The sequence below is a fragment of the Halichoerus grypus genome, chromosome 7 (genome assembly GCF_964656455.1).
Source record: "Halichoerus grypus chromosome 7, mHalGry1.hap1.1, whole genome shotgun sequence".
NCBI classification, from domain to species: Eukaryota; Metazoa; Chordata; class Mammalia; order Carnivora; family Phocidae; genus Halichoerus; species Halichoerus grypus.
Window position 1 is genome coordinate 146,212,463 of NC_135718.1, and position 26,272 is coordinate 146,238,734.

Below are 26,272 nucleotides of genomic sequence, written 5' to 3' on the forward strand. Positions count from 1 at the left end.
TATTTATGTAATCCCTACACCCACTCAACATGGGGCTCAAATTCCCCTGGCCAGGCACCCCTTGGGTTTTATTCTCTAAAGCTTCTCAAGTAGTTTCCCTCAACCTACTGATCTCAGCCAACTCAGCCTCTCAGTTGGGCAGAGCGTAAGGTGGCTGGAGCTCCCAGGCTGGTCACCTCCAGAATTTCAGAGAATTTCCTTATCATCTGTCATGACATAGAAAAAGTTGAGAAATGCCCTCAGTAATGTCACTCTATCCACAGTGGTTGGGTGCACGTACACGGTTCAATCCTGAAAATAGAGATACAAAAGTCCTGCCAGGGAACGCCCTGTCAGCAGTTCTCACGGGGAGCCGCGGTTGGCTGGTGCACGTGTTCATCTTTGCTCGGTCCCCACAAGTCCTGGCTCAGCCCCGCCAGCTCCCCCTCCAGGGTGAGTGGCCCAGTGGAGCCGGCCGTTTTCCTCACGGGAAACGGCGGGTAGACACGGGTAGCCCATCCTGCTCGGCCCAGTGGGGCTTGGGCTGTCCCAGGCCTGCGTTCGGCAGAGGCCCGACCTTTAGACCCCCACCTGGGGAAGAGGGGAAGGTGGAAGCTGGGAGTACCTGCCCTGACCCCGTTAGCTCCTGCGGAACCAACTACGTGTGCTGCTGCTTTGCTGCATTTGAACCTGGTTCATTTGAAAACATGCCTTGATTAATGAAAACTGAAAGAACTCTGGGAAATTTTCGGTATGATGTCTTCCTGAAGTTAAATGCTGACATGTGGAACTAGTGTGTTATTTTGTTGGGACGGATTACAGTGCTGTGTTGCAGTGAAGGAGATAGTGAAATGATTAATGTGTAAACGTAATGAGAAAAATACTAAAAGGCAGCCGTTTTAGCATCAGAAATAAAGCCAATTACAAGTCTGTTCTCTCCTTTTTTCCCCCAGTCTATTACATAATCCCTGCCCCCGCCACCCGTTCAAATGATCTAAACATATGGTTCATTTCTTAAACAAATACTGAGTTCCAGCCACGTCTCTGGAGGGCGGGAGATGGAGCAGGAAGCACACAGGTAAAGCCCCTCCCACTCTGGCCAGAGGACCGGCTGGGGGCAAGGGGACAGGGAGACAAGTGAAATACAAGGTATGTTCAATGATGGTAAGGGCTAAGGAGACGCAATAGTGAGCAAGACTGTTGAGTGGTGGTGGCCGTGGTGAGGGTGAAGGGAACTGGAAGGGGCCTCCAGAGACAGAGGAGCTCAGAGCAGACCATTTGCATTAAAACCCTGAAAGAGGCGAAGTCCAAGGGAGGAAAGACTAGTCTGAGAACTGCAGGTTCGAGGTCCCAGCCTGGAGTCTGTGTTCAGGGAAGGACAGTGCAAAGGCCAGCGTGTGGAAGTGGGATGAGTGAAGGGGAGAGCAGCACAAAATGAGATCAGACAAGTATTGGGGGGGGGCAGATCTACAGCCCTGCAGGTTATTGTAAGGACTTGGGCTTTTCCCCTAGGTGCCCTGCCAACCCCCTGGAGGGTTTTAAGCAGAGCAGTGATGGGAACTGATTTAGGAGTCAACAACCTTGGCTGCCTTCTGAGTATAGAGTGTAGGGGGCCAGATAGGAGCCACTGTAAGAATCCAGGTGACAGATAATGGCTCAGACCAGTGTGGAGGGGGGGTATGAGCATTCCAGAAATATCCAAGAGGATTTCCTGGTGGACTTACCGGGAAGTGTGATTAAATGAGAAGAATCAAGAATGACTCCAAAGTTTCTGGTCTGAACAACTAGAAGAATAGAATTGCCATTTATTGAAATGGAAAGACTCCCAGAGGAGGAGATAGTGTGTGTCTAGGGGAGGGGTATGTAGGAAGGAGAGTGCACTGGAAGTGTGAGCAAAGATTTAGGTATGTCAGGGCTGAGAGGTCTATTAGACATCCAAGAAGCGGTGTTAAGTAGAAAGGAGGATCTATGAATCTGAGATCCAAGGGAAAGTCTGACCTGGAGATAACACTGTTGGTTATAAATTTGTGTGTAGATAGTACTTATAGCCATAGGGTCATGGGGCGCCTGGGTGGCTCAGTCGGTTAAGCATCTGCCTTCGTCTCAGGTCATGATCCCAGGGTCCTGGGATGGAGCCCTGCATCGGGCTCCCTGCTCAGCGGGGAGCCTGCTTCTCCCTCTTCCTCTGCCTGCCTCTCTGCCTACTTGTTCTATCTCTCTGTCAAATAAATAAATAAATAATCTTAAAAAAAAAAAAAACCATAGGGCCAAATAAGATCATCAATGAATAGATAAAAACAGAAGAGATCCAATCACTGAGCCCCGAGGTACTGCAATACTGAAAGGTTAGGGAGATTATATGGTCTGTTAATTATATACTTGATAAACTGGATTTGGGGTTTTTAAGAAACAAAAAGTAGAGGTGCTCATAAGAATTAAATGGAGATAAAAAGCATGTTGTAGGGAGTATTTGGTCTTCTGAAAGATCACTTGCAAAACATCCAGGTCTACATACATGGTGTGAAGTTGGTGGTGCTTCCAAGGGTTCTGTAAATAAAAATAAGTAGATTCCGGGGGCACCTGGGTGGCTCAGTCAGTTAAGCATTTGCCTTTGGCTCAGGTCATGATCTCAGGGTCCTGGGATCAAGCCCCCGCCCCCCCCCCCAGGCTCCCTGGTCAGTGGGAAGGCTGCTTCTCCCCCTTCCTCGCCCCTCCCCCGCTCTCTCTGGATCTCTCTCAATAAAGTCTTTAAGAAAAGTAAGCAGATTCCACATTCTTCAGTAATTTTGCATAGCACATCCCAAAAAGTCCATTAGGTGGCAGAAAAACATTCACTAAATCGACTATAAGCTAGGTCTCTCACTTTCTTTTTTTTTTCTCTCCTCCCTCCCTCCCTCCCTCCCTCCCTTTGAGCCCCCCTGAATTAAAAGATATAAATGCCCATTTAACTCCTAACACTATTATCATGAAGAACCCAAACCAGTATTTTCTTCAGAGAGCCAACAGGTATCATTAATCTGTAATACAGGTAACAGTTAAGCCAGGTATATGGGGGATGGTTTACTTCACTTGGTTTGGAAATGTACGAACTGGGAGATGGTCTTCAGAGGAGTAATATACAGTAAATGATAGTGGGACTGTTAGGCCTTATTAAACTTTTTATATTTAAGCTTTTTAGCTTGGAGCAAAGTTGGGGGGAAGGCTCAGAAAGCAAAATGTAAAAAGCCCTCTTGAAAAAAAATACACAAGATGTCTTGGCACTAGCTCAATGTACACCAAATTATTAAATCTTTTCCTACTTCCTTGGGCACTGGTCCCCAAACTTGCCTGCACAGTGGGGTCACCTGGGCAGCTTCAAACATAACTGATGCCCATGTCCAACCCATAGAGATTGTGATTTAAGTGGTCTGGGGTGTGTGGTCTGCCCTTAGAATTTCTTAAAAGACCCTTAGATGCTTCTAACCTGGACAAGTTTAACTGCCACTGGGTTTATGTAATGCCGCTGTGTAATGTAACTGACCTTCCCACAACTCAAACATGTTCCACCCTGTAAGACACACACTAGAGCACGTCCACGTCAGCGTATTTGAGGGCTCTGTATGGCCTCAGCCAAGTTTCATTGATATATCATCTCCCGAACAACTTCCAGCACCAAATTTTGTACTACTTTCAAAGCCAAACATAACGAATAAAAGCAATGAAAGGAAAAGCAGAGGGATAAAGGTAGGTGAGATGTCTTTAAAAATGTTTTCATTTCCTTTTGATTATTGTTGTAGGCTGTGTTTTATTTCTCATGGCCCTGACAATTTGGTCTTAAACACCAAATTAAAATGGTTACTTTTTGCTGCTCTTTGGCATCAGAAACTAAATGGTAGCAACTTTTCTTATTTCTTGCTGAGGCCCTGTTGTGATAGGGTCACTAAGTCAGGCAGGGAAAACCCTGTGTATTGCTCAGGTCTCCTTAGAAGCCCCTGTGCTGGGTGGGTATCCCATCACCTTACTGCAGGAAGACAAATTTAACCCTTGATGGGCCTTGTGCAACTCTCACCTTTGCCAATGACATAAACTCAGCACTGTGCCAGTAAGATCTGGTGATTTATTCACATATACTGAAGGCATGAAAAATTCTTTTCTATGCTCAAGGTCTTCCAGTTGTACTAAGAATTAAATTTACAGGAGACAGATTAACAGGAGAAAAAAAAAACCCAACAAAGTTCTAGTGCGTGCACACAGAGACTCAATAATGAAATTGAGACCCAAAGAAATGACCAAGGCTGGCAGATTTTGTACTTTTTAGACAGAGAGACAATAAATCTGTGAAGAATTGACAGGACAAACAAAACTTTCAGAGCTTCAATTAGTAAACTTCTAAACAGACTTTGGGCTGGGATAGTAAATTAGTAAAAAGTAACAAGGGTTGTTTGTACAGTCTTATTGGCTCTAAATTTCCTACCTCTGGTACCCAGGGAGGGTACTTTTCACATAGATTTCCTGCTTTCAGGGGGACAGAGGAGGGTCTGAGTGTCCTTCTCCCACAGGCTGGCTCTTTTTTTTTTTTTTTAAAGATTTATTTATTTGACAGAGAGAGACACAGAGAGAGGGGGAACGCAAGCAGGGGGAGTGGGAGAGGGAGAAGGAGGCTTCCCGCGGAGCAGGGAGCCCAATGCGGGGCTCGATCCCAGGACCCTGGGATCATGACCTGAGCTGAAGGCAGACGCTTAACTGACTGAGCCACCCAGGCGCCCCTCACAGGCTGGCTCTTAAGTAACTTTTATTTAATAATCAATATGCCAAAGTGGCCTATCTTGGGGCAGCCTGCCCTTGGCCCTTACAACACATAAATATATGAATATTGCTATATACATAAACATATGTATTTCTGGTCTCAATTGTTGCTGATCTAAAGCCAGCCACTAGTCTAACTGTTATTCCTTTGTGAGTCATCTGCCTTCTCTATTGTAAACTTTAAGATTTTCTGTAATTTCCATGGTCTAGGTTTGATTTCATTATTATTTACCCCTTAGGATTCTTTATGTTTCCTATATTTGAGAATTTATGTTGTTCTTCAAATATTGAAAATTCATAGCCATTACCTCTTCAAACATTATGTTCCCCATTTTTTCTATTCACTTCTTCTGAACTCCCAATCAACAGGTATTGAACTTTCTCACCCATTCTTCATCTCAAAACTTTTCTTTCATGTTAATGGAATATGTAATACCTCTTCATGCTGTGTTATGAGAGATTTCTTCATTGTTCAATCTACATCCAACCTATCTATATTGACTATATATTTCATTTCTAGAATTTCTGTTCAGTTCTTTTTCAAATCAACCTGTTCCTCTTGGATATTATGTTTTGTTTCCTTTATCCCTTTGAATATATGAAACATATTCACTTTCAAGTTTTGTGTTGTTCTATTACTCCTAACTCTTGGGTGAAGACTCTCCCAATTTTTTCATCTGCTTACCCTTCCTCAAGACGATTGGTTTCTTCCTGTGATTTGTAAGTTTTTGCAAGTGCCTCCTCAGTAAGGGTTGTTTTTAGTGGAGATCCGGCGTACCCTGTCTTGCTGACAGTTCCCTCCAGGGCGGCTTTGTGCTTGCTTCCAACAGAGTTCTGTGAATTACGCTGCCTTTAGGTCCTGCAGCTTCACTTTGGGTCCTCATACCACAGGAGGACTATGAATTTGGCCACACACCCCGGCATTTGGTACTGGCCTGGGGTTCCAATATTTTTCAGGTGATTATTTCTACCCATGTTGCTAGGAGATGATAAATTACTTTGCCACTTTTGTAAAGCAGTAGGCAATTCTCCTAGTCCAGATTTTATAGGTAAGATTGTACTTTATTATCTTGGCTTTATGCGGGTGTTTCACTTCGCCTCCTCACACTCACAGGATCTGTGATTTGGGCTCTCCTCTCTGCACCTGTGTTAAAACTTCAGGCCCCCCGCCCCCAACACCTATATCTAGTTCTGAAACCCTCAGGAACCACATCAGCTTTGGCTCACTCTTAGGATTTTAAGGTTTCCTTCTTTTGCTGATACCTAGCCTTCCTTCTTTACGGTCTCTGTGTCTCTCTTACTGCCTTAGTACAGCTTGATTTAATATTTTTATTTGTTTAATTTTGTGTATTTGGAACAGGAAAGACGTCTTTCATATCAACTCAGTCTGCCATATTTGCTGATATAACCTTAAAATATATTAAGTACTAATTAAGACAATAGTGTGCTTACCACATTAGAATAGTATCTAACATATACACTATTACGTGATAGGTACTTAATAATAGCTAGCTTTTACTAGGACACTTGCTATTTCCTAAGAATTGTTCTAATTCCGCAGTGTGTCTTTACTCATTGAATTCTCATTTTATAAGGTTGGTACTATAGTCAAACATACACTCAAATTGTATTATTCTTATTTTATAGATAAGGAAACCAAGGCACAGAGATACTAAGTAATAGGATTTTTTTTTTAAAGATTTTATTTATTTATTTGAGAGAGAGAGAGTGAGCAAGAGAGAGAGCACAAGCCAGGGGGGAGAGGCAGAGGGAGAGGGAGAAACAGACTCCCCACTGAGCAGGGATCCTGACATAGGGCTCCATCCCAGGACCACGGGATCATGACCCAAGCCGAAGGCAGATGTTTAACCCACTGAGCCACCCAGACATCCTCCTTTGCTCATATTTCAATTGAGTTGTTTGTTTTTTACTTTTTGAATTATAATAGTTCTTTACATATTCTGAAAATAAGTCCTTTACCAGGTATACTTGGCAATTTTTTCTTCTTTGTGCAAAACCTCTACTCTTAATCACTACTTATATTGCCTCTCACTATTTATTGAAATAATTGGGAAATTTCCACAGGTTAATGGCCTCTTCTTACTAGTATTTGTTGGTTTTATAATTAATAAGGGGTAAGGGAACCCTGTTGAGATTTTTGTTTGGAGACTCAAGGTTCCCATTTTCACTACTAATTAAATTTTTTCCATTTTGATACAGAACTGAACAGTCCTTGTTGAATTTGAAGAAGTGATGAGATCACAGCTATGATTACATCTGAAGTCTCTAGCTTTACCATCAATTGAAAATAACTAGACAGTTCTCAGCTATATAAACACTGCCCAGGGCAACTTGCCCTAAGGTGCCCTGTTTTTAATTCACTAGTTGTTTTATTTTCTTATGGAAAAAGACAATTTCCAGGAGTCAGAATTAGAGAAGAGTAGATCTCCCAAAAGAATTATCCATTTCATTGATGGAGACATCATGGAAGAATACAGCACAGAGGAGGAGGAAGAGGAAGAAAAAAAGGAACAGAAAACGAATTCAATACATGATCCCGTAAGCTTAGAGTATCAATATAAGTGAACATGGGGGCTGAGTAAATGAGAGATTAAGCCAGACAAGGTTTGTAGAAAATACAGTTTTAAGCTGACTCCTTATTCCCCTTGGTTTGCTTTCTAGATCCAGTTATAGTCAACTCATAATTTTGATAACTTTGTATTTCTTCTCTATGAGAAAGAAAATGGAATATACTATAAAACATTTGAAACCTCTACATGAAACACTTTGTATCACCATTCTTGTTAATAATTACTCTAACTTGATTTCTCTCTCTCTGTTTTTTTCAGTCTACACTTTCATGGGGGCCCTATCTATGGTTTTGGGCAGGGCAAATAGCAAGCACCTCATTTTCTAGTAAGTATTGCCAAGGTTATTTATTCATTTATTTTGTCCTAAATACTCAAGGATAGACTTAACAGACCCTCAGAGTTAGGGCTTCCAATAGTTTAATCTACACCATGGCATCCTGGAGAAGGGACGACTCGGTCAGTTCTCAATCTATGCTTCAACATTTCCAAAGGCATAGAACCTCACATCTTTAGGCAGACCCTCCCATCTCTTTCCAACTCTTTTCAGTAAATTCTACCTTCTATTTTGTCTTCTTTTAAAGTTATTCCCATTGATCTTAGGTGTCTTTCTTAAGACCGTATAAAACAAGTCTAGATTCCTCTTTCAGAGGGCAGGGTTGCAAATATTGGAAGCCTCTCCCCATCCCCAGTTGACTCTTTATCTGAATAAACTTCCAAGCTTTTTTTTTTAAACTATTGTAATATGACACAGTTCCAAGTTCCCTCAATGATCACTCTGTTATGAAGAAGAACTTTATTGACCCTTCCCAGGGACACCATGAATGGCCTAAGTGGCTATTTATAACAGATGAAATACTAAATTTTATTTTGCTCAACATTCACCAATTTTCTTTAAAACACAATTGTGATACCTAATTACTTGTTTCCTCCTAACTTTCATATGCTTGTATGGACAACAGGGAGGAAACAACTTTAAAAATGTGAGAAAATATGAAGTATAGCTATAGCTCTGAGGAACTGATCTTCATTCATTCATTAAATAAACATTTATTGAGTGCCAATATGTGTTTGGCACTGTGCGGGTCCCTGGGACACAAAGACAAGTGACAGTCTTTGCTTTCAAGGGACTCAATATTCAGTGGATATTATAGGCCAGTAAACATGCCCATAATTATAATTTGTTGCCACAATCACCAGGGTAGAAGGAGCATAGGGACTACTGATGGGGAGACTCAGTAATGCTGACATATGGAGGCAATACCATCAGAGTGCTATGAAAGTATGGCTAAGGTCAGTATGGGGATCATGAAAGTCACTGGGGGCAGGGGAGGGGAGAAAAGTCTTTAAATTATAGTAAAAAGTGATGATGAGGTGATTTAGTCAGATGGTATGAGCCTTAAAGGACTTTCATATCAGGGTAAAGGGTTAGGGATTTGGAAGTTACTTCGGGAATCTAGGTGAGGTACTAATCTTGCCTCAATCATAATACATTGGCAGAAAAAATGCTGTCTTCCAGAAAGCTCTGTGCTTTAGTTGGGGAAAGGCTGAAGAGGTGAAATGTTTTGGAGAGAGAAAGCCTTAGGAGACTAGGTCTGGTGAAAAAAGCAAAACCCAATACAGCGATATGAAAATGTGGAGGAGAACAGGGACTGCAGTGATTTCCATGTTGGGTTTTGACTTAAGATGGCAAGGACAGGACACCGGGGAATCAAGCTGGCTTCCAAGTTCCAAGCAGAACTGTAGTGTTCAAGCACATCTGCGTGGGGCTTCCAGGTGGTAGAGGAAGCATAAATACGCTGGCATGCAGCACCCTGGGCTCCACACAGAAACTTTGGATAGAACTGAAACCCAGATGAAACTGTAACGAGTGTTTTCAATTTACAATTCTAGTAGGTCATAAACAGGAAAACTTCCCAAGATTTATTCTAATATTTTAGAAACTTCTCTTACACACATGTACCAGGCACGGTGGCAAACAGATTAAAGAGCTACAGTATTTCTGAAAAGATAAAACACATTAAAAAATGGAGAGCCCCATTTTGATGTGCGATATGAGCAACATCCCAAGAAGAAGAATCAGTCACGGGGATCAGAAAATTGTATCATAGGGGGTAGGTGTCAGAAATTTATAATTTCATTTTATTTTATTTTATTTTATTTTAAAGATTTTTATTTATTTATTATTTGTCAGAGAGAGAGAGAGAGAGAGAGAGCACAAGCAGGGGGAGCAGCAGAGGGAGAGGGAGAAGCAGGCTCCTCACTGAGCAAGGAGCCCAATGTGGGACTCGATCCCAGGACCCTGGGATCATGACCTGAGCCGAAGGCAGACACTTAACGACTGAGCCACCGAGGCGTCCCAAAAATTTATAATTTTAAAGAAAAACGTTTCTAGGAGACACCTTCAGGCAACCACTATTAATGCTAAACCTTTATCCCTAACTTTCACACCCAAAGCATCTATTCTGATTGATCAGGACCAACGCTGACCCTGGGTAGTAAGTATTTTGGAAAATCTCTCCTGGCATACCCATCTGGAAAGGATCGTTTATAGACGTAATCCCATGTGAAGATAGAAGATTTAACAATTCTTTTTGAGTCCTAGAACTTTTTGAGAGTCTAGAGCAATTGAAATCTTTTGTCAACCTTGAAGTTAAGTGTAGTAATGGATCACCTGCAGGCAAGTTTAAACTCTTACCCCTTAAATTGACTCTAAGTTTGTTATTAATTCAGCTTACCAAAGAGCTTATTCTTTCTTTTAGCATGTGAATTCCTTGGTGGAAGATTTGCTACCTTCTTTGGTCTCAATCAACCCAAATATCAGTATGTGTTAAATGAGTACTATAGAACACAAGATAAGGTATGTGACATCCTGATGGGGGAAGATTGGCTGCTTCCACTTCATATAAATTATTCTCCCTCCTGGTAATCATTAACAGTTTCACTCCATGATACTTTGTAGTTGCCTCTCTTGTGTGAAGTTCGAATGTCATGAGATGGGCTGTGGAAGTTGGCTGACCATGAAGCCTGAGATTACTTAAATAAAGAAGCTTCTTACAGGGGTGTCTCTGCAAGAGGGGGAGTTCAGAGGTATCTGGTTTGCAGTTAAACTTTTCTGTATTTCTCTCCATACCAGGAAAGTGACAAGGAAAGTGAAGGGAATGGATCAAAGGCCCAGCCAGCCAAGGTTCCTAATGAAAAGTGTCACCTGGAGGCTGGGGGCCAAGAGTATGGAACCAGACAACAGCACATTGCCCAGGGTGTTCTTCAGTGGAGCACCTCATCTGGGGAGGGCCTGGCAGCAGATTTCAGCTCATAATGGGCCCCAGGACTGTAGTTCCTCTGAATGTCTGTTTCTCCACCACTCATGACCCATGGCAACAGCACAGAGGTTGTGCTTCTGAGCCAGACCCGATCTTAATCTCCTTGTGATTTATTCTCCAGCATCCAGTGATTGCAAGCAGTAATGAGAATTATGGATGCTTTCTCAATTTTATGAGCCCCCCCCCACCAAGTCAACTCCTCCCCCACCCACCCCACTGTAATGCAAGTCTTGCTAGTCAGTTGTGATCTCTTATTATTGATGTTTGCAAATAAATGCAAATGCCTGAAAGAATTTGGATCTGGCAATTTTGGACTGAAACTCTTCATCGTGCGGCTAGGGTGCAGAAAAGAAGCTGTTCCTCAGAAGAAACTTTGGGCATTATGAAGTCTAAATAAGTCCCCTTTCAGGGTTTGATGTAAGGCGTTTGCTTTCCAGTAGCCGCCCTGGCTTAGTTGGGGCTTGCTTTACAATAAGCAAACATTGCTAGTAACTTTGTTACAATATATCAAAGTCTTTGAGAATTGGGTGCATCTCCCCCCACACAATTAAAAACAATAATCTAAGCTCTATAAAAAGTATTTGAAAAATGGATGATTTTGTTTATTTGTCAGCAAAATTTCAAAACCTGGAAAGATCAAACATGGAGATCATAGCTAGATATCACAGGTTGTGCGGGCGAGAGGTCGCTGTGATAGAACAGAAAAACACAGGACTGGCAGTAATAAGACCTGAGGTCAAGCCTCAATTTTACCATTTACTAGTTGAGTGTCCAGATTTCTGAGCCCTTGTCCCCTTCTCTGTAAAACAGGGGTGGCATATATTTGTTCCTCAAGATTTACTGTTAAACAAAACGGGATAATGGGAAAACACTTTTAAAACTGTGAATATTCAATGTTAATGCTTAATTAGTGGCTGTTATAGACTGTTACCTTGAAAATCCCCAAAGAACCATGCCTTCTGGAATTCACGCCCCGGTACTGTCCCATCTACATTGACGCTGGGCTTGGCCACAACATTTGTTTCGGCAATTGAGACAGCAGCGCATGTGACGCAAGTGGAGGCTTGACGGGCACCGGCAAATGGGAGCCTGTCCTCTTAGAAACTCCACATAGTAAAGAAGCTTGGGCTAGACTTCTCGATAATGAAAGGCCACGTGGAAAGAGATTCCCAAGGATGAAAGACTGTCTCACATATTCCAGTCCCAGCCAAGCTCCTCACCAAATGGAGCCACATAAATGACCTTCTGTTCTTTTTTTTTTAATTTTTTATTGTTATGTTAATCCCCATACATTACATCATTAGTTTTAGATATAGTGTTCCATGATTCATTGTTTGTGCATAACACCCAGCGCTCCATGCAGAACGTGCCCTCCTCAATACCCATCACCAGGCTAACCCATCCCCCCACCCCCCACCCCTCTAGAACCCTCAGTTTGTTTTTCAGAGTCCATCGATAAATAACCTTCTGTTATCCTGTGTGGAGCAGATGAACCTGGCGGCTGAGTCCAGTCAATCCGCAGAATCACGAGAAATAATAAGTCATTATTAAATGTTGGAGTGGTTTATTTTGCAGTCATGTGTAACTGAAATAATAGCTCTAAGAGAACGGGAAGTTGGAATTGATTTGATATGAAATCAAGAAGAAGGCCTTGGGAATTAGGTGTCATTGGATGGATGCATGAGAATAAGACAGGTTTTACTGCATAATCGGACAATTCTAAAAGCTCAGTGGCTTGAAACGACAAAAGTTTCTTTCTTTCTCATGAGAAGTCCACTGTCAGTTCAGGCGGCTTCCCAGAGCGTTGGCTCAGCGGTGCATGCATCTTTGATCTTATGGTTCCTCCATACTGTGATGTGCTCAGGGCTGCTGAAGCAGAGATGGAGTGGACAGTTAAGCACCAGCAATCAACATCTCCACTAAGAAGGAATCATGTCACTTCTGATTATGTTTCTTCCACCAAAGCAAGTCACATGGCCACAATTAACTTTAAGGGGTGTGAGCTTCCTAAGACAGCTGAGAAAGGGAAACACTTTCTCCTAGTGGCAGTATGGGGTAAATGATGGGCTCAAGCGTCAATATGATATTGATTTAATCTCAGCTCTGATGCCCCTTTGTACCCTGATGGCCCTGTGCAAGTGACTCGACTTCACGATGTTCCTATGTGTAAAACAGATTCGATACAGGCAGCAAAGTCCACTTGAATTAGCTTATGCAACAAAAAAAGAATTTTTTGGAGGGATACTGAAGTATCTCATGGACCCCAAGGGCACATAAATTATAGTAGGTCTAGAACAAATTCAGTAAACATATACATAAGCAATACTCTCTCCATTTCTCATCTTTCTTACATGAGGAAGAAAGATCACTCCATAGCTCTTTTATTTTGTAATCTTTATTTTTACTGAGATATAATTGACCTATAATATTGTATTAGTTTCAGGTGTACAACCTAATGATTAATATTGGTATATATTATGAAATGATCACCAGAGTTAGTCTAGTTAATATCCACCACAAAGTTACACATTTTGTTTCTTGTGATGAGAGTTTTTAAGATCTACTCTCTTAGCAACTTTCAAATATATGTTTTACTAACTATATTCATCATGCTGTATCATTACCTCATCATGATACTTATACTTATTTTATAACTGCAAGTTTGTACCTTTTGACCACCTTCGCTCATTTCACCCGCCCATCATCCCCCACCTCTGGCCACCAGCAATCTGTTCAGTGTATCTATGAGTCTGGATTTTGTTATTTGTTTTTGTTGGTTGGTTGGTTGGTTTTTAGATTTCACTTATAAGTGTGATTATGTATTATTTATCTTTCTTTGTCTGACTTATTTCATTTAGCATAATACTGCCCCCAAGGTCCATCCATGTTGTTGCAAATAACAAGATTTCCTTCTTTTCCAAGGCTACATAATATTCCACTGTGTGTGTGTGTGTGTGTGTGTGTGTGTGTGCGTGTGTGTGTACCACATTTTCTTTATCCATTCATGCATTGAATGTTCCTTAGGTTGCTTCTGTGTTTTGGCTATTGCAAATAGTGCTGCAATAAACGTGGTGCATATATCTTTTTGAGTTAGTGTTTTCATTTTCTTTGGATAAATGCCCATAAATGGAATTGCTGAATCACGTGGTGCTTCTACTTTTAATTTCTTGAGAAACCTCCATACTGTTTTCCATAATAGCTGCACCAATATATTTTGCCACCAAGAATGCACAAATGTTTCCTTTTCTCCACATCCTCACCAACACTTGCTTTATCTTGTCTTTTTGATATGAGCCACTCTAATAGGAATGAGGTAATATCTCATTGTGGTTTCAATTTGCATTTCCCTGATGATTAGTGATATTGAGCAGCTTTTCATATATCTGTTGGTCATTTGTATATCGTCTTTGGAAAAATATCTATTCAGATGCTCTTCCCATGTTTTTAATCAGATTCTTTTTTTTTTTTTTTTTTTTTTGCTATTGAGTTGTATGAGTTCTTTATATATCTTGGGCATTAACCCCTTATAAGATACATGATTTGCAGATATTTTCTCCCATTTGTCTTTTCATTTTGTTGACAGTTTTCTTTGCTGAGTAGAAGATTTTTATTTTGATGCGGTCCCACTTGTTTACTTTTGCTTTTGTTGTTTTTGCTTTTGGTGTCAAATCAATAGCATTTAGTCTGCCTCTCAGTTCCAATTCCAAACATATAGGACATAGAATCTGATTAGCCCTTTTTGCTCAGGTGACCATCCATCATCTGATCAATTGTGACCAGGGAAGTGGAGTCATGTAGCAGCAACATGAATATAGGACCTACTTCTGGGTGAGCAAGATTCTCAGAAGAGGATTAAAGTGAACTAGGCAGACACACCCCATGAGCATTCTAAGGATAAAATGTGAAAATTGAGGAAAAACATATGGCTCTAATTAGGTACTTAAGCCATAATATCAATTATAATTATTAATACTGATAAGAATTGTGAGTTGAAGGAGTCTGAATGGTTTATCCCCACTAAGGAGTCAGTCTTAGTTCTTCATATGACAGGCCCTGTTAGTCCAATTTCAAGATAAAGTAAATCTGAGCTTCTGATATGGCAGAAAAAGTGGCTAAGCCTACCAGTTAAGCATTGGTCATTTGTACCTCGGGTGTCAGATCACACTAAAACCCTGTCCTTGCTTTATTTGCTAAGTTGCTTCAAAACAGACCCCACAATGGACTCTTTTTTACTCTCTACTTTTTATAAAAATTAGCTGTACCCTGGAAGATATCCACTTAGTGCTGATTCTAGAGAACTAGACAAACCAAAGTGTAATATTTGCAGGAGTGAATTTTATCTAGTAAATAGTATACTCTCAATCTATTTTTCTTTTCCTCTGAAAGAATGGAGGTCGCCTTCCCTTACGGTCAGTGACCATATGCAAATCAATCAAATCTTGAGCTAAATATCCTAAGGAAAGCAAATGGGAACCAATGCCCAGATCTTACTGGGCTGTGGCTGCAAGATAAGTTCACATTTCCCTTAATATTAATTCATTCTTTTAAAATTAATTGGGCATCCCCCTGTACCTGTTACTGTTTTAGGTGCTATCAATCAAAGAGACAAAAATCTCTGCACTCCCCTTGGCCTTAAATTCCAGATAGCTAAATTATCAGGACATCCAGGCTTTGTGTGACCAGCCTCTCAAATGGTTCCAATAATCTTCACCTCCTGGTACTCACATCCCATGTAGCCTTTCCCACATTGAACCAGGGATGCCTATGTGACCAATAGAATATGTCAGAAGTAATGGTGTGACACTTCTGAGATAACTGTAAGAGAGACTATGGCTTCTGTTTTGGTCTCTTTCTTAACTTACTCTGGGGAGAGCCAGCTGCTATACTGTGAATACATTCATGCAGCCTGTGGATGGGTCCATTTGGTAAAGAACCGAAGTCTCGAGCAAACAGCCAGTGAGGAACACAGGAGTTCTGACAGGCCCAGTTTCTCCCAAGAGCCAACCACAGCATCCCCACTTCTCTGAATTAGGTCCTGGTGGCTACCAGGTCACACACTGGCTGGTATACCCCCTTGCTCAGAGAGCTGCCAGGACCCACATGCACAGCTCCCCCTCCTGAACCGGGACTCCAGCAGCACAGGCCTTTGGGCAGCCAGGGTTCTCAGGTGTTTCTGATAGAAGGTAACCCCAACCCCAGCCCTGGCAAGACATTCAAGTTCCCCCCAGATCTGCCTTCAGAGGCAATAGGCACCATTGGGTAGGTTAAGGCTTGGAGTTATTCAAATGCCTTGGGACCCCCAAGAGCCTGAGCCACTGATTCTCCTGCTTAGGACAACCACTGACCTATTCCAGATCTCCAGCAACCACTATCTAGCAGGCACACACAGAGCACACACCCCTTCAGCAGACCTTGGGCAGCCAGGCCCTCCAAGCCTCGGATGCCACGGCTGGTCTAACCACCTGGATATTCTCCTGGGATGCCCCCACAACAGGATATAGCCCTGAGGCCACAAAGGTGGGAAAGTCAATTCTCTTTTAAAAGTGCTGCTAATGGGGACTCAAAGTTATCAATAAACAGGGGCTCCCAGGTGTCTTATTCAAGGACAACTCAGTCCCTCCAAATAAGGCTTTAGAATTCTCTCCATATCCAGCTTCAGAGGGAACAGGAGCCTTTGTGTAGTGCAAGCTTGGACATTGGCAGATGCATGCTTCTTCCCAAGAGCTCACAACTGTGACTATGTTCTCCTGAACTGGGTCCTGGTCCAGTACCAGGGCACAGGATGGCCCTTATTACCCCTTGCTCCAGAGCTGTGTGGGAACATCAAGCACAAATCTCTCTCTTGTACCAGGCCGCAAGGGGCAGGGGCCTCTCCAGCAACCAGTACTCCCAGCTGTCTCTTATCAGAGGATACCCCAACCAGTCAGCTTGGCCCCACCCTGGCAAGGCAGTCCAGTGTCCTCCAGCTCTGCTGTCAGTGGAAATAGGCACATTTGTGTAAGATAAGGCTTGGGATTAGGCAGATGCTATGTACTCCAAATAGCCTGCTCCTTGACCTGGCTTCTCCCTACATCTGCTCTGTTCCAGATCCCTGGCTACCCTGACCTGCGCATCTGCAGTCTGCACTTTATCTGCCAACCTTGGGCTGAATGGGGCTCTCCAAGCCCAAGGAACTCTGAGAGGACCCCCAACCACCCAAATGGCTTCAGGGTGGAGGGAGCCCAAGACGGGAAAATATTTTCCTTCCTCCCTCCCTCTTTTCCTTTCCCTTTTCCATCCCTCCCTTCTTACTTAAGATTTTATTTACTATGAGAGAGAGAGAGAGAGAGCGCAAGTGCATGCCGGGGGGGGGGGGGGGGGGAGGAGGGGAGAAGGGCGAGGGAGAGAGAATCTCAAGCAGAATCCATGCTGAGTTTGGAGCCCAAGGCGGGGCTCTATCCCAGGACCCTGAGATTACCACCTGAGTTGAAATCAAGAGTCCAACGCTCAACCGACTGAACCACCCAGGGGCCCTGATGGGAAAATATTTCTGAGGTGGCAGATTTAATATGGCGACAGTCAGCCACCATTGGGATTGGCTGCCCAATGCGTTCCCAGGGTCCTCCTGCAATCAAGGCTCCCGGGTGCCTCTAATTGGAGGGTATCCCAACCATCCCTTGTGCCTCACCTGGCAGGGCAGTCCTGATTCCCCCAGCTCTTCCCTCCAGGGGGCATATGCATATTTGCGTGGGTGAGACCCCTTGGGATCAGGCTGATGACTTGCACCCCCAGCATTCCTGTCCGGTGACCCTGCTTGCCCAGACACTTGCTCTGTTCCAGGTCGCCTGCTATCAAGACCTGCTCGTTTCGCGCATGCGCACCAAGCACCTCCTCAGCCCATGGTGGGAAACCAGGGCCGTCCAGGCCTGTGGAGCTTTAGTTGGTCCCAAAACACCAGCATAGCCTCCAGGGCAGAGGGAGCCCTCCGTCTCACCCCCATAAAAAGTCTTTCTGAAGCAGTTGCTTTAAACTGGTGACAGTGCCCATTTGGACTGGCTGCCTGATGGGGTCCTGGACTTCCCAGTACCTTCTTAGTGAAGGTAGGCAGCGGCTGCCGGGCCCAGACCTGGCAAGGCAGTCGGGACTCCTCCAGCTCTCCCTCCAGGGGGAATGTGCACGCTTGTGTAGGTTAGAACTTGGAATCAGGAAGATGCCTTCTACCCCGACAGCCGGCTCCCCCTCTCTCCCTCTCCCCCTCTCCAGGAACTTGCCTCCTTCCAGGTCGCCGGCTCCCCTGCCCTGCGCAGTACCTGCCCCACCAGTCCGCGGAGGGAAGCTGTCCTGGACCACCCGCACAGCCTCCTCCCAACCCGAAAAGCTTTCTGAGAGGCCACCTTAAAACCGGCAACAGCCAGTCTGCCTTTGGACTGGCTTGCCTGATGGGGTCCAGGTCTTCTCCAGCAAGTGTCTCTCTCTCTCTCCCTTTTTAAAAAGATTTTTATTTATTTGAGAGAGAGTGAGCGAGTGAGAGAACACAAGCGGGGTAAGGGGCAGGGGGAGAGGGAGAAGCAGACTCCCCACTGAGCGGGGAGCCTGACATGGGGCTCTATCCTGGGACTCCAGGATCATCATGGCCTGAGCCGAAAGCAGATGCTTAACAGACTGAGCCCCCCAAGGGGCCCCTTCCAGGTGTCTCTTACGGGAGGGTATCCTTGTGTAGTCCAGGCCCCTTCCTGGCAAGGCAGTCCAGTGTCCTACAGCTCTGGCTGCGGGGAGAATATGGGCATTTGTGCAGGTTAGGTCCTGGATTGGGAAGAAGCCTTGGACCCCAGCAGCCCAGTCCCCAGGACCAGGCTTCTGGCGGTTCCCGGTAACAGGTCCCTGGGTCCCCTGAGCTGCGTGCCACATGCATGCGCTAAAGACACCTGTCACCTGGCACTGTTTGGTGATTTGGATTTCAGAGACAGATCTCCTACAAAGATTCTGGCCCTTGTTGATGAGAACAGAAGTGGTGAAACAGCAAAAAGTAAAAACCAACCCTGTAGGGGACCTTGGGTGGCTCAGTCAGTTAAGCAACTGACTCTTGATTTCCACTCGGGTCATGATTTGGGAGTGGGGGGGGCAGGGTTGTCGTTGGATCAAGCCAGCATTGGGCTCCATGCTCAGTGGGGAGTCTGCTTGAGATTATCTCTCTCCCCCGTTTTTTAAATCTTAAAAAACAAAACAAAACAAAACAAAAACCCACCAACCCTGTGAACATGCTCATTTTATCATTTTGGGATGGCTACATTATCCTAGGTTCATTCATTCATTTAGTCAACAAATACTTATATTTACATATTTAAATATCTTTAAATTTTATTTAAATAGATTTTTGGGGGGAGCAGTTTTAGGTTCACAGAAAAATTGAGCAGAAGGTACCTTGCATACCTCCTGCCCCTACACCTGGCAGCCTCCCCCATTATCACCACCCCTCACCAGAGTGGTACTTTTGTTACAACTGATGTACCTACATCAACACATCATTATTCAAAGTCCACAGTTTATGTTAAGATTCACTTTTGTTTTACATTCTGTGGGTTTGGATAAATTTATAAGGACTTGTACACACCATTATAGTATCATACAGAATAATTTTATTGCCCTAAAAATCCTCTGTGCTCCTCCTATTCATCCCTTTTGCCTCATTAACCCCTGACAACCACTGATATTTTTACTGTTTCCATAGTTTTATCTTTTCCTGAAAGTCATGTAGTTAGAATCATATAGTAAGAAGGCTTTCAGATTAACTTCTTTCACTTACTAATATGCACTTACGTTTCCTCCATGCATTTTCATGGCTTGATAAATCATTTCTTTTTAGTGCCAAATAATATTCCATTGTCTAGATTATTTATTATTTATTTATTCATTCACTTCCTGAGGGCATTTTGATTGCTTTCAAGTTTTGGACTTTCTATTCAGCACTCCAAAGGCCATGACTCTTGTAAAGGATCATCTTTATATAACAACACTGTCATTCCATTGGCAAATTGAGACCATAATAAATGCTCATTAAATTAAAATATAATAACTACAGATTTTGCTTCTGAGCAAATCTGCTCATTCAATATCTGAATTCCTTTGGCTAAAACTCAAGGTAGATTTTCTTTTTTTTTAATTTATTTTTTTATTTTTTATTTTTAAAGATTTTGTTTATTTATTTGATAGAGAGAGACATAGTGAGAGCAGGAACACAAGCAGGGGGAGTGGGAGAGGGAGAAGCAGGCTTCCCGCAGAGCACAGAGCCCGATGTGGGACTCGATCCCAGGACCCTGGGATCATGACCTGAGCCGAAGGCAGACGCTTAACGACTGAGCCACCCAGGCGCCCTCAAGATAGATTTTCTTACACCAAATTCTTCTTTAATAAACAGGTGCTCCCAGTTACAGATATTCACATTTTATATAGTTTCTCCTAAATATTTGTCTATTTTATATTTGGATTAAAGTTTTTTTTAGTATGTTTTTATCTACCCCATTAGATCAGAAGACTCCAAGGGTGTGATTTGGATAATCTCTATTTTTAAACATCTCTAAAGAGCTTTAAAGCAGTAAATTTACCCATATGCAGAGCATTTATTTAATGAATATATCATTATTGGTTGATTCTGAAATTAGTGTTTGCTAGTGTCCTCGAACCTCAGAAGAAAAGCAGCTGTGGACTTAAGAAAAATTCCTTTATATGTGCCATAGAAATAGTTAGAACCCTATTGAGTATGGACAAACCACATCTTAGCTTCTGGTAGATTTGTGAAGTAGGAGTGTCTTCAGAGGTGTTTATCTGAGGTTATCAGGACTAAATCCTCTGATTACACACAATGCACACCATAGTTTTTTTAATTTTTTTTTTTTATTCTGCAATCACACAAACTTTCCCCTTATTATTTGTTTCCTCAAGCACAGCCCTGCTTATCCTTGCTTGAGAGGAGATAACACAATATGGGATTTCACAGGCATTTTAATCGAAGCTACAGTTGGACTTCTAATTCTAATGTCTGGATCCTGATGGCTATGCTTTTATTGTGATTTCCTCATGGCTGGATATTTTCACCAGTAAGATTGTGTTTGGTAAACAAGCAGAGGTTTCAGTCCTCCTGAGCAGTTGAGAAATGTAGGAAAATGACCTTGTAAGTCATTGATAAACTTGTATTCCTGAAACAGAAATGTCTGATTTTAAAAGTGTTTGAAAACACTATGAATCATCTTCGGTAGAAGTCGCATGACACAATTATTTGTTAATCAGGTTAAGTGGAGTTGTGTGATGCTTGCATAGTAACAGGCCACATATCTAATTGTGGCTGGCTTTGTTCTTATACTCTGTGTTTTGTCAATCTAAATGCACCCTGCACAGAAGAAAACTGACCCTAAACAGCTTCCTCCAACTTCAAAATATGCTTCTTTACATATTTTACAAATGGAAATATCTTTTCTATCTAAATACCATAAGCTCATTGAAAAATTAAAACAATATGGAAATATATAAAGTGGAGAATAAAATAAAATTCTTGGTTAAAATCCACATATATATGGTTTATAAAAATGGGATTATAATGTTACATCATTTCTGCTTAACAATATATTATGAATCTCTTTCTTTATCCCATTAATTGTTTGACTAGGCAATGGATGTACATGGTGGAAAATTTAGAAGGTATAGAAAGATATAAGTAAGACACCTGGTTCTCCTCTCTGAAGACAACTACTGTTACTAATTTTTTGGGTAATGACAATTCATACATAACTTTATGTATTCTTTTTGTTCTTTCACAAATTTTAACATACTCTAAACACTGCACATTTGCTTTGTCACTTACTTACTTTCACCTAGTTCCCAGGTGAGAGGGCTGTCTACCCTAGGACTAATGCAGCCAACTTTGCAGAGAAGCTCAACTTGGGACTTAAAACTGGGTGATTCATTAAAGCTTTGATATTCAGTTGGTCTGGAAATTTTTAACATCTGATGAGTGAATCTATTTGTTAATGGCTGAGAGAGACCAGAAAAACTGAGATTTGTCTGAGATTTCATTCGAAGTTCTAGTTGACGGGATAGATTTAAAGGTCAGCAGTGCAAAGAGACAGCTCTTTCCAAGTTTTTACTCTCATAAACAATGCATAGGTGACTATCCTTTTAGGCAACAATTTCACACAAGTGTGTCTGTAGGTAATCCCCTAGGAGTAGATGACTGATTGATGGGCATTTTTGGAACCGATTTTGCCCAAATTCTTTATGCTAAAGTTGTACCGTTATCTTAGTGCCAAGATTCAGGATGCCCATTTCTCCATATCCTTGCTACCCAGTGCATTGTTGAAACTGTTGTCTTGAAGAAAGTACACTTGTGTCAGCTCAATACATTTTCATAACTAAACACTCCCATATAACCAAAACTCAGATCAAGAAACATTATTGCAATTACCCCATGTCCTTCCTTACCACCTACCTAAATAAATTATTACTTTGATGCTTGGCAACTGATGACTTTCTAGTACCATTATTCCTTCTATATTTATACATAGGCTTTCTGTTGTAAGGGGTAAATGGTATTTTTATTTATTTTTTTAATTAAAAAAATTTTTAAAGATTTTATTTATTTGAGAGAGAGAGAGAGAGAGAGCAAGCACAAGTGGGTGGAGAGGCAGAGGGAGAGGGAGAAGCGGACTCCCCGCTGAGCAGGGAGCCCAATGTGGGCTCTATCCCAGGACCCTGGGATCATGACTTGAGCCGAAAGGGGATGCTTAAACCGACTGAGTCACCCAGGAGGAGCCCCGTAAATGGTATTTTTAATATACATTTTTTATTGTCTATCGACAGTATAAAAATGTAAAATTTTTTTGAGTAACTTAAATTTTTGACTGTAAATCCAGTAATATTTCTAAAATCACATATTATTTCCATAGTTTGAATATTTCTTTGGATTTTCTATGGATACAGCCATATTATCTGAGAATGGGAATAAGAATAATTTTTCTCCTTCCCTTCAAATATTTATGTCTTCCATTTCTTTTTATTGCTTTGTTGAACTCACTAGAATCTTAAGTGCCATGTTGAATTGAAATGGGTTAGTGGACATCCTTATATTGTAAGGCAGCCACTAGTAATGAGTTTTAGTTAGTTGATTTCTAATTTTTTTTACCTTATATATATCAGAAGTTTATTAAGATGAAATTTTTGAACACATGATTAGTCAGCTATGATTAATCCATTTGAATTGTACTGTTTAATCAGTAGGAACTGTTTAATTTTTAAAAATTTTTTTATTGTTATGTTAATCACCATACATTACATCATTAGTTTTTGATGTAGTGTTCCATGATTCATTGTTTGTGCATAACACCCAGTGCTCCATGCAGAACGTGCCCTCTTTAATACCCATCACCAAGCTAACCCATCCTTCCACCCCCCTCCCCTCTATAACCCTCAGTTTGTTTTTCAGAGTCTATCGTCTCTCATGGTTCGTCTCCCCCTCCAATTTCTCCCCCTTCATTCTTCCCCTCCTGCTATCTTCTTCTTATTTTTTTTTTAAACATATATTGTATTATTTGTTTCAGAGGTACAGGTCTGTGATTCGACAGTCTTGCACAATTCACAGCGCTCACCATAGCACATACCTTCCCCAATGTCTATCACCCAGCCACCCCATCCCTTGCCTTACATTTTTATATGATTTCAATATAGTAAAAGTTGCTCTTTTTTTGTTTTTGTTTTGTTTTGTTTTGCTTGATATATCATGGACGAATATTTTAACCTTAATGTTTTGGGCCACTTTGTTTTATTTATTTTATTTTTTGGGGTGATATAGTAATATATTATCTTTTTTTTCAAATTTTTATTTAAATTCTAGTTAGTTAACATACAGTGCAATATTGCTTTCTGGAGTAGAATTCAGTGATTCTTCACTTACATACAACACCCAGTGCTCACCACAACAAGTGCCCTCCTTAATACCCATCCCCCATCTAGCCCATCCCTCACCCACGTCCCTCCATCAACCCTCAGTTTGTTCTCTGTTGTTAAGAGTCTCTTATGGTTTGTTTCTCTTTCTCTCTCTCTCTCTCTCTCTTTGTTCTCCCTTCCCCCATGTTTATCTGTTTTGTTTCTTAAATTCCACATAGGAGTGAAATCATATGGTATTTGTCTTTCTCTGACTGACTTATTTCACTTAGCATAATACTCTCTAGCTCCATCCATGTCATTGCAAGTGGCAAGATTTTATTCTTTTTGATGGCTGAGTACTATTCCATTGTGTGTGTGTGTGTGTGTGTGTGTGTGTATACATATATATATCAATACCACATCTTCTTTATCCATTCATCAGTCAATGGACATTCAAGCTTTTTCCATAGTTTGACTATTGTTGATAATGCTGCTATAAACATCAGGGTGCATGTACCCCTTCAAATCAATATTTTGGTATCCTTTGGGTAAATACCTAGTGGTGCAATTGCTGAATTATAGGGTAGTTCAGTCTTTACCTTTCTGAGGAAACTTTATACTGTTTTCCAGAGTGGTTGCACCAATTTGCATTTCCACCAACAGTGCAAGAGGGTTCCCCTTTCCCTGCATCCTCGCCAATACTGGTTGTTTCCTGTGATGTTAATTTTAGCTATTCTGACAGGTGTGAGGTGGTAGCTCATCGTGGTTTTGATTTGTATTTCTCTGATGATGAATGCTGTTGAGCATCTTTTCATGTGTCTGTTAGTCATCTAGATGTCTTCTTTGAAAAAAGGTCTATTCATGTCTTCTGCCCATTTCTTAACTGGATTATTTGTTTTTTGGGTGTCGAGTTTGATAAGTTCTTTATGGATTTCAAATACTAACCCTTTATCAGATATGTCATTTGCAAATATCTCCTCCCATTCTGTAGGCTGCCTTTTAGTTTTGTTGATTGTTTCCTTCACTGGGCAGAAGCTTTTTATCTTGATGAAGTCCCAATAGTTCATTTTTGCCTTTGTTTCCCTTGCCTCTGGTGGTGTGTCTAGTAAGAAGTTGCTACGTGGGCCACTTTGTTTTAAATATGTTTCCTTTAAACAAACTGGAGTTGGATTTTGCATTGTAACCCAATATGAGAGTTTTTAAAAAAAATGTAGAGGTTTCGGGGCGCCTGGGTGGCTCTGTCATTAAGCATCTGCCTTCGGATCAGGTCATGATCCTAGGATCCTGGAATCGAGCCCTGCATAGGGCTCCCTGCTCAGCAGGGAGCCTGCTTCTCCCTCTGCCTGCCGCTCCCCCTATTTGTGCTCTCTCTCTCACTGTCTCTCTCTGTCAAATAAATAAATAAAATCTTTAAAAAAATGTAGAGGTTTAATTCATTTACCTTAATTTATATAATTTCAGTTTCTTTTGTCATCGTGTTATGTTTCCTTTTTCCTGTGTTATAAAATTAAAAAAAAATTTCCTCATTTTGCTTTATACACTATGTTTTTTGGGGGGGGTCAAGAATTTGTCGATCTTCAGGGTGCCTGGGTGGCTCAGTTGTTAAACATCTGCCTTTGGCTCAGGTCATGATACCAGGGTCCTGGGATCGAGCCCCGCATCAAGCTCCCTGCTTGGCGGGAAGCCTGCTTCTCCCTCTCCCACTCCCCCTGCTTGTGTTCCCTCTCTCGCTGTCTCTCTCTCTGTCAAATAAATAAATAAATAAAATCTTAAAAAAGAAGAAGAAGAAGTTGTTGATCTTCATTAGCAGCCAAATTGAAATGTTTCTGAAATACTTTTAACCTGCGTTTTCCTAGAGTTAAGAGTGAAGTTGGACTTCGAAGCCCTTCCTTCACTTTGTAACCTTTATACTGTCACTTACCTCACTGTCAGTTACCTCTCTCAGGGAAAGCCAGGACTTGGGAAGAGAGGAAAGGCCAAAATCAAGAGTGGAAACACCACTTGGACAGTTGGACAGTGAGCGCCATTTTGACCCATTTTGGCCATTTTGAGCCATTTTTCTTTGCCTGTAGTTGGCACAACAGCAGAACTTCTGGTCTCCTGCTGTATTGAGAGGAATACTTGAAATATGTAGCCTCTACTTCATGGAGTCCTAACACCAAGCATGACATGGGGTTGTACTGTTATCACAGACTCTATGTTGGTCTTGTCTTTTGTGGGGGTAGTTTTGCTTTGAGAGGAAGGGAAAAAGCAGCAATGGTCTAAAAATCAAGTCTAATCCACCAACATGACCTGGAGACTTGCATTAGGCAGTAGGGACCTTACCGTTAGCAAAGAAACTATGAACGAGGCATTTTTATGTTGCTGTGGACACATAAATATGGTTACAGATAGAAAAGTCCTGCTAAGGAGCGGAAGAATGAAGGGGGGGGAATCAGAGGGGGAGATGAACCATGAGAGACGATGGACTCTGAAAAACAAACTGAGGGTTCTAGAGGGGAAGGGGGTGGGAGGATGGGTTAGCCTGGTGATGGGTATTAAAGAGGGCACGTTCTGCATGGAGCACTGGGTGTTATGCACAAACAATGAATCATGGAACACTACATCAAAAACTAATGGTGTAATGTACGGTGATTAACATAACAATAAAAAATAAAAAAATAAATTAAAAAAAAAAAGTCCTGCTAAGAAAAATGAATCTTTTCT

At 41.8% G+C, this 26,272-nt stretch overlaps 1 protein-coding gene across 1 annotated transcript; it reads left to right on the forward strand.

Annotated features, from left to right (window-relative positions):
- Positions 1-3,615: 3,615 nt before the first annotated feature.
- FAM177B (family with sequence similarity 177 member B) lies at positions 3,616-10,644 on the forward strand. The gene is made up of 4 exons (XM_078076885.1): positions 3,616-3,702; positions 6,985-7,323; positions 7,614-7,680; positions 10,115-10,644. The coding sequence occupies exons 2-4, from the start codon at positions 7,165-7,167 to the stop codon at positions 10,279-10,281; spliced, it is 393 nt and encodes a 130-aa protein (XP_077933011.1). The 5' UTR covers positions 3,616-3,702; positions 6,985-7,164; the 3' UTR covers positions 10,282-10,644.
- Positions 10,645-26,272: the final 15,628 nt, after the last annotated feature.